A 10745-nucleotide genomic window follows, 5' to 3' on the forward strand; every position below is an offset into this window, starting at 1 on the left:
AAACATGAGTACAATCTTACCTTAAATCATTTTGACTTACTCTCACATTTATGTTTTTTGGGTTACCTTTCTCTTAAAAGTTTTTGAAACAGGAATTAACTGTTCTCAGCCTACTTGCTGGCTTGGATAATATCTAAAAGGTTTCTTTCCTCCTGTCTTTAGTTAGTTGATACTACTGTGGAATTGGCAAACAAAGTAGGTGCAGCAGAAATTATATCCAGGATTGTGGATGATCTGAAGGATGAAGCTGAACAGTACAGAAAAATGGTGATGGAGACAATTGAGAAAATTATGGGCAACTTGGGAGCAGCAGATATTGATCATAAACTTGAAGAACAGTTGATTGATGGTATTCTTTATGCTTTCCAAGAACAGACTACAGAGGTAATGATACAGATTATTACAACAAATTGCTGCTGACCTTCATATTTGTAAAACACATTACTTTTCAACCAAATAATTATCACTGAAAAGTAATTGAATTTGAAATTTTAAAAATCCTCATGTTCTCATTTCAGTTGTCTATGATTTAAATTTTTTAGATTTGATTTTGTTAAATTAATCTTAGTATATTTAAAATTTGTTTTAATGTTTTATTTTTTTGAGAGAGAGAGAAAGTACAAGTAGAGAAGGGGCAGAGAGAGAGGGAGACACAGAATCTGAAGCAGGCTCCAGGCTCTGAGCTATCAGCACAGAGCCCAACACAGGGCCTGATCCCACGAACCATGAGATCACGACCTGAACCGAAGTCGGACGCTGAACCGACTGAGCCACCCAGGCACCTCTGAATATTAGTATATTTAAACTATTCGGGCACAAACTGAATTGTAGTCTCAGTGAATGTAGTTTTTAAATTTAACGTAGCTTTTCTTTTTTTAGGACTCGGTAATGTTGAATGGCTTTGGCACAGTGGTCAATGCTCTTGGCAAACGAGTCAAACCTTACTTGCCTCAGATCTGTGGTACAGTTTTGTGGCGTTTAAATAACAAATCAGCAAAAGTTAGGCAACAGGCAGCTGACTTGATTTCTCGAACTGCTGTTGTCATGAAGACTTGTCAAGAGGTAAACTTTTCTATCAGATTCTTATTTTCCCACCAAATAGTTCCATGTGAATAGTAACATTTTAACTTTTTTTTTTATTATTATTATTACAGGAAAAATTGATGGGGCACTTGGGTGTTGTTTTGTATGAGTATTTGGGTGAAGAGTACCCTGAAGTATTGGGCAGCATTCTTGGAGCATTGAAGGCCATTGTAAATGTAATAGGTATGGAATTTGCTGGTCATGAAAGAATTTTTTTATTTTGTTTTTTTAACTTTGTTTTTTTGAAAGTAAGATACAGAATCACATTTAGGAATTGAGTAATGATTTCTGATACATGGTTTTAAGCACTTCAAAATCATAGTTAAGTCAGGATGTCACGAAAGTTGTTTCCTAAAACTCATTTATATTGTACTTTAAACAGAGAAAAGAGGGCAAGTTTAGGACCTGTAAAGAGAGGTGAGAATAGTTACCAACTCAAAAAACTTTGAAGTCATGGAATAGAGAATCCTAATAAAAGCGATGTCTCACCTGAAACGTATTTGAAGGGTGTGAGGAAACAATGCTGAAGTTTTAGTTTTAGGAGACGAAATATTGTATATTTCTTTACCCTTCAATTAGTAAATGATTATGGCAGGTTTTTCTGTTTGCTGTCATGTTTCAGGAACATAACCAGAGAGAAAAGTGGATTTATCAAGTTGTTGTCTCATTTTTATTTATATGCAATTCTTTATCCATTCAGTTTTCTAACCCAAAGCAAAACACAGGTACATTACAAATGCCCCCTTGGGTATGGAGAGCAAAGCTTTCATTATTTAAGAAAATTATGATGTAGCAAACAAATGGTCTCTTCTCTTTAATCTTTACTGTAGTTGAACATGACTTCTGCAAAAGTAACTTCTGTATGGTTAAGAAGAGCCAAAATAACCTAGCAGGAGGTCAGAATAGCTGACTGATAGCCACTGTTTTTCTCATTTCAGTAAGGGGTTTTTATGCAGTATAGGAGATCTTTGAACCATTGCATTGACATGTAATCCCCAATTTAGCCCTGTCTTCTATACTTGAAGATAGCTACTTGCCAAAAATCAGTTACTTGGCCACTTAAGGGGCTCTGGTTTGCAGGGAGTTGTAAACCATATTGTTGGTCAGGGAAACATGGGAAAAGCAATGGAGAGAGAATCAGAACAAGCAGTTCTAGTTAGAGCAAGAGCCCCTGCCAGCTGCCTCCTTTTTTCTCTCTTCATAGGTGTAAATACCATCCAAGTATGCCCTGCATTGCAGGGAGACTGGAGATCTGTTTGTTTTGCAGTTAAAGGGTAAGGGGGCCCTTTCTGGAAAATTTTGCTTTAATTTACATGTCTGCCTCTGGCTTATATTGTTGTGTATGGCCGGAACATAAACTGTCCCCATATTTAAATATGAGTGTACAAATACATTTCAGAACCAAATAAAACTCTTCTGTTGTTGAGTATCCATCATTTTTTAAATCACTTCACTAATTTCTTTTCATTTCTATGCATAATCAGAAGTTGTTAATAAAAAGTTAAAAACAATTCTGAGTCTGGTCAGAATATGGGGCTTTTTCTTTCCATAGGCAGCTGTAAGTTTATATTTATGCCTAGTCATCTATATTACATTGCTAAGTAAAAGGTAAAATGAACAAGTTATAGTTCAAATGTTTATTGATAGTGTGTTGACTTCTATTAAATAGGTATGCATAAGATGACCCCACCAATTAAAGATCTCCTGCCTAGACTCACCCCCATCTTAAAGAACAGGCATGAAAAAGTACAAGAGAATTGTATTGATCTTGTTGGACGTATTGCTGACAGGTAAGCAGATTGCCTAAACATTTTTATGAACAGTATCGGTTTTTACGTTTAGCTACTTTTTTATTCACTTTGCAAATATGCTTAATGTTGCTAATACAAACATATATGGTAAGACTATCCAGTGAAATGTTCTGTGAAATTTAAATTTGAGATGGTGATTAGAGGTGGCAATATAATTTTTAAGATTAAACCATCCTTTCTGAAGAGTTATATTTTTATTTACTGCTTAAACTGAGTAGATAGTCATGTTTTGAAAACTGAATTTGCAAGTTTACCTTCTAAAATTTATTATCAAAATTAACTTTTTTCTTTTTAAATTAGGGGAGCTGAGTATGTGTCTGCGAGAGAATGGATGAGGATTTGTTTTGAGCTTCTGGAGCTCTTAAAAGCTCACAAAAAAGCTATTCGTAGAGCCACAGTCAACACATTTGGTTACATTGCAAAGGCCATTGGGTGAGTATTACTTACTTTTATGTATGTATTTTTAATTTTGTAATAAACCCACTGTGTTGAAAAATGCTTTTATTTCTGTAGTAATCTCTAAAAGTGTGGTGTGAATAATGCAGGTGAGAAAGCATATCGTTTAACACTGACCTCCAGTTTTTGAGATGTTTTCTTAAATTTTAAATTGAATTAAAATGTATGGAGAGTTTTAAAATTTATTTTAATCACACCTCAGGTATTTTCAGAAAGGAAAACAGTACCATCTTTAGAATAATTTCAGGTTTTAGCTGGTCTCTTTCAGGTATTGTTTAAAATACTAAGGGCTGTTCTTAATAAAACAATGAGCATAATTCAGGTCTCATGTTAATACTTTGTGTTTTTAAAATAGTTTTCTAAAGCGAATCCACAGACAACTGAAATTATAACTAGTAAATAATTTGTGGTTATTTGCTCGTCTCATCAGAACCAAACTAGAAGAAGTAGTCATTGTACAAAATGAGATACCACACATACATGTGGTTTAATAACAAAATATTTTTAAGCAATAAAACAGAATAAAACACAGATTAATTAGAGTCTCCTTACCCCCTCCCTGTCTTTTGGTAGCGGTAGTAGAATAATTTATTTCAGCGGTGGTATAGTTAAGACTTTTGCAGTGAATAGCTTTTGTGCTTTTTTAGCTTCAGTGTCTGTTTGTGGTGAAATAAATGCTTAGTGAATAGATGTTACAAAGGTGTGTGGGCGGAAAGGCAAGAAAAGGAAGGTAGATTGTGTATTGAGGCATGAGAGACCACAGTTTGGATACTACTGCCTAGCCCTGGTGGCCATGTTTTGACCAGTCTAGAATTGTTCAGTCTAAAACTTCTTTATATTTTAGGAAGTTCACTAAAGACTAAAAATTACATTTGAAAATTACTAACCATTTGAATTTTTTTCTTCAACACATATTTTAATTTGATGAAGTTTTTAAGTAGAAATAAGTACCAGTGCTAAGTGATATTATTGTATTTAATCATAAAATTACAAAGTTGCCAATAATTATTTACCATAAAGTTTTATTCGTTTACATTTTTTTCTTTCCAAAATTTGACTTACAATCTGACAGATTGCTGACACATTTATTTTTTTCAGTCCTCATGATGTATTGGCTACACTCTTAAACAACCTCAAAGTTCAGGAAAGGCAGAACAGAGTTTGTACCACTGTAGCAATAGCTATTGTTGCCGAAACGTGTTCACCCTTCACAGTACTACCTGCCTTAATGAATGAATACAGAGTTCCTGAGCTGAATGTCCAAAATGGAGTCTTAAAATCACTTTCCTTCTTGTTTGAATATATTGGTGAAATGGGGAAGGACTACATTTATGCTGTAACACCATTACTTGAAGATGCTTTAATGGATAGGTAAGTGACCTGAATTAAATGCAAGAAAGAAATAGTTATAATTCTTCCTTTATTTTAGAACTTATTGAAATAATTATTATGTGACCTATTTGTTAGTGATGCAGTTAAAGAAGGGGGAATATGAGACTGAATTTTTATGGAAGTGAACATGACCATTCTCTCCAAATAACATGTATGCTATAGTGGATCCCCAAATTTTCTCTTTTAGGTGCTCCCTCCCCTTTTAAGCCCCCCTTTCATATCTTTAGACTAAATACAGTTTGAAAAGCAGTAATTGGTAAACTTTTGTTTTAAAAATTAATTGAAGTCATGGGGTGCGGGGGCAGTTCAGTTGGTTGAGCATCCAACTCTTGATTTCAGCTCAAGGCATGATCCCAGGATCATGTGATGATCAAACCGCAAATCCACGCTTAGCGTGGTGCCTGCTTGGGATTCTCTCTCCCCTTGCTCCTCTTCCCCAGGTGTGTGCTCTCTCTCTAAAATAAAGAACAAGGAAAGAAATTAATTAAAGTCAAATACAGTTGGAGGAAATGATGAGCATGAGCTTATTGGTGTGGCAAAGAGACCTGATCTATTTAGCTTTTTATTAGTGCATGTGAAGCAAAGATTATTATTAGGCTTTGTAACTACTGAACATAGTTATATTATTCCCATAGGCCCCCAGTTATTCAGACATTGACCACTGATACAGGACTGCTTGAGTTATTTGATAGATTCCTGATACCTTTAACTATCTGGACCGACATACAGCTTTAAACACAAAAGTAATTCATGTAAAGAAAGGTTCAGGGTCCAGGTAGTAAGGGAAGGAGTGCTTGGGTAGCTCAGTCACTTGAACATCTGATTCTTGTTCTTTGGCTCAGTCCATGATCTCCCGGTTCATAAGTTCAAGCCCCATGTCGGGCTCTGTACTGACAGCTCAGAGCGTGCTTGGGATTCTCTCTCTACTTCCCCCTCCCCTTTCTCTCTCTTTCTCAAAATAAATAAACAAAAAAGTCCCAGGTTGTAAGGGAAATGACTGTTTTAGCTCTTTATTTTTCAAGAAAGATAAGTTATCCAAATTAGAAACAATTCAATTAGTTTTGTGTACACATTAAAGTTACTTATTCATGACGTTCCAAAAGGGAAGCTTAACAGGATCAACAAGTTACCAGCAAGGTATAAATGCATGCAAGACATAGAGACAGACTAAGAATCAGGTTCTGTAAAAGTCTAGCCACCTGGGGCCCAGTAAATCAGAAGCATATTGTTCCATATTCCTCAGTGAGGTGTGCCTGACCATCAGAGTGCAGCCATCAAAGTATGTGACCTGCAGTTAAAATTTATGTTCTATGTACTATTTTTTTCTTAAAATTTTTAAATGTTTATTTACTTTTGAGAGACAAAGCATGAGTGGGGGAGGGGCAAGGAGACACTGCCTGCTGAAGCAGGCTCCAGGCTCTGGAGCCCAACACGGGGCACGAACCCATGAACTGGGAGATCCTGACCTGATCTGAAGTTGGCCACTAAACTGACTGAGCCACCCAGGCACCGCTCTGTGTACTATTAAGTTGAGGTGTAACTTGTCAAAAACTTCGAAATGAAAAGAAACAATACCTTTGGGAAATTGATTGAGGAATGCTGCTTTACTATAAAGTGTACTTGATTAAGTGTTGTTATAGTAAGTAAGAAATAAGGATGCTAGCAAGTTCAGTGTTTTTTCTTTTATCTTTAAGGTGTTGTTACCTTTGAGGGCAAAGTGTATGAACTTGTTGTTTATACTTATCACCAACTTATCTGATGTTTTTCCCAGCTGAGTCACTGTAGAATAAATAATTCCATGATTTGTCATAAATTCAGTTAACATGGGAGATGATAGAATTCTTACTCTGTTGGTTTGAAAAATTTTTGGTCCTCCCCAAATTGCATTTTTGAATGAAACTTAAAATTTACAAGGGAAGGGTTTTAATTTTAGTTTAGTTGTCTCTTATATAGCAGTGTTGAATCACTTTTCAAGTCTATTAAATTGATAAGAGTTTAAAATGAGATTACTGTTATTCATATCTAAGAGTCATGTATCCCCTCTTTAGTAACATACTAAAAGTGCACTGCACAGGGCTCTCTTGCTCATATTCCTTTCAAAGGTTAATTGGGAATTACGTATTTTTGAGCCACAGTGAAGTTTGCGTCATTAAGGTAAAAATTCTCAAGGGGTATCCTGAATCTGATACAGAATGTTGTATATTCTAAAGGCATTTTATATCAGGTACATAAAGTATGAGATGTTTGCATTTGTTCCCTGCACCAAATATGTAATTTAGTTTCTAATTAGGACAGGTAAGTGTTTCCTGTAAAACTAAGACCATTTTAACAAGAGGGTTTTTCTTTTTCCACCTGCTACAGGGACCTTGTACACAGACAGACGGCTAGTGCAGTGGTGCAACACATGTCACTTGGGGTTTATGGATTTGGTTGTGAAGATTCACTGAATCACTTGTTGAACTATGTATGGCCCAATGTGTTTGAGACATCGCCCCATGTAATTCAAGCAGTTATGGGAGCCCTGGAGGGCCTCAGAGTTGCTATTGGACCATGTAGAATGTTACAGTATTGTTTACAGGTAAGGTTAAGATTTTTAAAGGGTTACTCCATGAAAAAAAAATAATTTAGTTGAATTAAGTCACTGTTCTTAATTATGAGTAGGCTAGTTTGTACCATATGGGAAAACAGTTGTGGGGGGAGAAGAGATTAGATTTTGTCTTAGCTTGTTGCAATTTTGTGCCTTTGTCAGGTTTTTTTCTCTTAAAGAGAAATGTTTGGAATCCTGTCTTTATGGTTTGTTGGTTAGTTGTGCTAAGGTTATATATGTTATTGAAAATTGAAATAATATAACCTTCTAATTACTCTAGGGTTTGTTTCACCCGGCCCGGAAAGTCAGAGACGTGTATTGGAAAATCTACAACTCCATCTACATTGGTTCACAGGATGCTCTCATAGCACATTACCCAAGAATCTACAATGATGATAAGAACACCTATATTCGTTATGAACTTGACTATATCTTATAACTTTATTGTTTATTTTGTGTTTAATGCACAGCTGTTTCACCTCTTAAACTTGCTTCGATTTGGTGATGTAAACTTTTAAACATTGCAGATCAGTGTAGAACTGGTCATAGAGGAAGAGCTAGAAATCCAGTAGCATGATTTTTAAATAACCCGTCTTTGTTTTTGATGTTAAACAGTAAATGCCAGTAGTGACCAAGAACACAGCGATTACACACACTATACTGGAGGGATTTCATTTTTAATTCATCTTTATGAAAATTTAGAATTCATTCCTTGTGTTTAAAGGGAATGTTTAATTGAGAAATAAACATTTGTGTACAAAATGCTAACTTGTGTGTGTTTTTTGAACATGACTTGTAAAATGCGGAACTTTGATAAAGTATTGGTTTGTGTAGAGTAAGTGGCTTAATTTTATTTTCTGTTACCTGGTTTATAGAAAGTAGTTAGCAGAATATAAACTATATAAAGTGATGGCATCTTTGTCCAATTCCATTGTTCTGTTGATAATGACATCAAGAAGAGTAGTAGCTTTGGGGGTGTTCACCTCAAACTAGCACAACTGTTCTATCACCATAGAGAATATAGCATCTTTGCTAACCTGTATTGAGTAATGATATTTTGCACTTACATAGCGCCTTTCATCTCTTGATTTCTCAAAATGCTTTATGAACATGTTTAGGAAAAATGATTTAAGTCATAGCTAACTCTTGAGTCTGTGTTTAGAAAGTGGGTAAGGTATCTACTTTGAAACTGCTTTCTACTTAAGTATTGCTAATGGAATAAGACAATCTTTGGGCTCTTTCCCATGTCATAAGCCAGTACTCAACAATGTATTCAGTAAATACTTGTTGAACACTTACTGTATACCAGCCACTGTGCTTAGTGTAGGGGATGCAAAGGTGCTTTTGACCTGCCCCTTGCCCTTAAGAAATGCAGTATAATGGAAAAGGGGAGACACATCTAGTTGCGTATTACGTACTGTGTTATTACACAATTGCAGCAGCTAAAATGTCTAGGTTTGCTTAGATCTATATATGTTAAGCATAAGTTGGAACACCATTTAATTTTAGAGGAACTAAGCAGTAAGGTAGTGCTTACCATATTTTGGCAACTACTTTAAATATATTTTCAGCTTTTCCCAGAAATCCGACCAAAAATTTCTTCATTTTAGTACTTTGACTACCCATAGCAGTTTTGCCTCCTTATTTTAGTACTTTGGTGAACTCGAATGGGAAATGAGATTCTACAGCAGAGTAAGCATGGGATGGCTCTGCTACTGTAAGTAAAACTGTTACACTGTGACTAAGGAGTTTGTGCCTCCAACTGTTAACACTTAGTGCTTCCTGTGTTGGAGGCTTACATGACAGTTTGTAATTGGCTGACTTTTACAAAATGAATACTGAGCAGTAAAGGACTCTTCAGGCAGAAGTTGTAACTCCTTATTGTTCCTTGTGTAATATTGTGACAACATGTCAGCGTGTCCTAGAACACAATTTTCCAGATCATCTTTTTATTCTTTGAAGTTTTTGTAACAGTAGCCCCCATTATAACTTTACATCTTACTATTCCTTGTAGTTTATGTCAAATGACCTTCAGTAATTTCTAATCATGAAAATTGCAGAAAATGGTTTCGAAGCCAGAATTTGGTTTTAAACTGGTCTTGGAAAAATTTAGTTATATTTTCACCTCAAGAAGTTGGGTAACTTCAATTTTCTTGGGCCCTTCCTGTTTATGGAAAACATATCTGCTTTGTAGTGGCAAAATGGAGCAAAAGAGACTGCTTTATATGACTTTTACTGATGCAAATCATTTGAAGGCAGGTGAGGGAAATACAGCTATGACCTTAAAGGATGGGACCAAATAGAGGCTCATAGGTGTTTGGATAATTTTATACACTTCTTGAATAAGGAAAGCATTTTGTGATATACTCATGTGAAAGACGCTATGTGAAGTTTTAACTCGTTCAAAGACTTTCTCACTTTCTTTTGGTGTTTCTTAAAGCCAAACTTAAGCAGGAAGAAAATGTTCTTAAGGGATGACAGTGGGTGGGTTTTTCTGTGGGCTTTTGTTGGTTTTTCTGTGGGCCCTCTAATGGAATTGATCTCTTTGGCTGTTCAATTTTTTCATATTGTATTTTTAAAATTTGTTGTACGGTGCCCTGTGAGCATCAAGTACCACCAGATGAATAAAACTTATTATATCTAAAGTCTTAGACCAGTTTTTAATCTTAGTTGACTATCGTTGTTGCACTACAGTGTTGTGGTTGTGCCATTTAAATAATATTGCTCTTTGGGTGGTTTTCCAGAAAAGGGAACTTAATAATGAAAAATCAAGAACTTTTTCTTTAAATTAAGAAACTGAAAACAATAGTGCCGCCCTATCTATGGGTTTAATTGCTTGACTCTTTGGTTTCTAGTGCTTCTTAAATCCCTTAGGTTAAAGGAAATAGAAACTACAGCTATTACAATTTTTCAGTTTTGGCATACTGACATTTTCGGTCAGATAACCTTTTCATTGTAGGGATCCTGTCCTGACAGATGCCAGTAGCACCCACCCCAGTTGTGACAACTAAAAATGCCTCCAGATCATTCCTCGTGTCCCTTGCAGGGCAAGATTTCCCTAGGTTGAGAACCATTCAGACTTGTTTAAACAGGATTCATGTGATAAAGCATGATGTATAAAGCATTTTCATTTTGGGCAGCATTTGCCTAGGAAGTGACTAGAAATACTATTTCACAAATACTTAAACACCTACCTTGGGTTAAGTGCCACACCGGTGTTGGGGAAAGCAAGATGAAAGAAAGCATGTAAGATGCCAACTGACCTCAGGTCCTCAGAGCAGCTTGTGGCCCAGGTGGAGCCAAGTGTGGAGTACAGGGGCAAGAGTGCCCAGTGGCTCAGTGTTCTACTTGGAATGCAGTTGTTCAAGGCCCAGCTTGTCACCTGTTGGGAGGAAGAGGCCAGGCAGGGAATGGAG

General features: G+C 35.9%; 1 protein-coding gene across 3 annotated transcripts in view; it reads left to right on the plus strand.

Annotated features, from left to right (window-relative positions):
• Positions 1–8097, plus strand: part of SF3B1 (splicing factor 3b subunit 1) — a 59376-nt gene extending 51279 nt beyond the window's left edge. For 2 of the 3 annotated variants that reach the window (XM_058710281.1, XM_058710289.1), the window contains 8 exons: positions 163–384; positions 880–1062; positions 1155–1266; positions 2753–2873; positions 3195–3326; positions 4449–4721; positions 7104–7320; positions 7610–8097. In XM_058710281.1, coding sequence (XP_058566264.1) covers positions 163–384; positions 880–1062; positions 1155–1266; positions 2753–2873; positions 3195–3326; positions 4449–4721; positions 7104–7320; positions 7610–7768 — 1419 coding nt within the window. In that variant the 3' untranslated portion in view covers positions 7769–8097. Of the gene's footprint in view, positions 1–162; positions 385–879; positions 1063–1154; positions 1267–2287; positions 2358–2752; positions 2874–3194; positions 3327–4448; positions 4722–7103; positions 7321–7609 lie in introns of those variants that run through there. The other variant, XR_009256473.1, reaches the window with a different exon arrangement.
• The last annotated feature ends 2648 nt before the right edge of the window (positions 8098–10745 follow it).

This window comes from Neofelis nebulosa, chromosome 2 (assembly GCF_028018385.1).
Source record: "Neofelis nebulosa isolate mNeoNeb1 chromosome 2, mNeoNeb1.pri, whole genome shotgun sequence".
In the NCBI taxonomy this organism is placed as follows: Eukaryota; Metazoa; Chordata; class Mammalia; order Carnivora; family Felidae; genus Neofelis; species Neofelis nebulosa.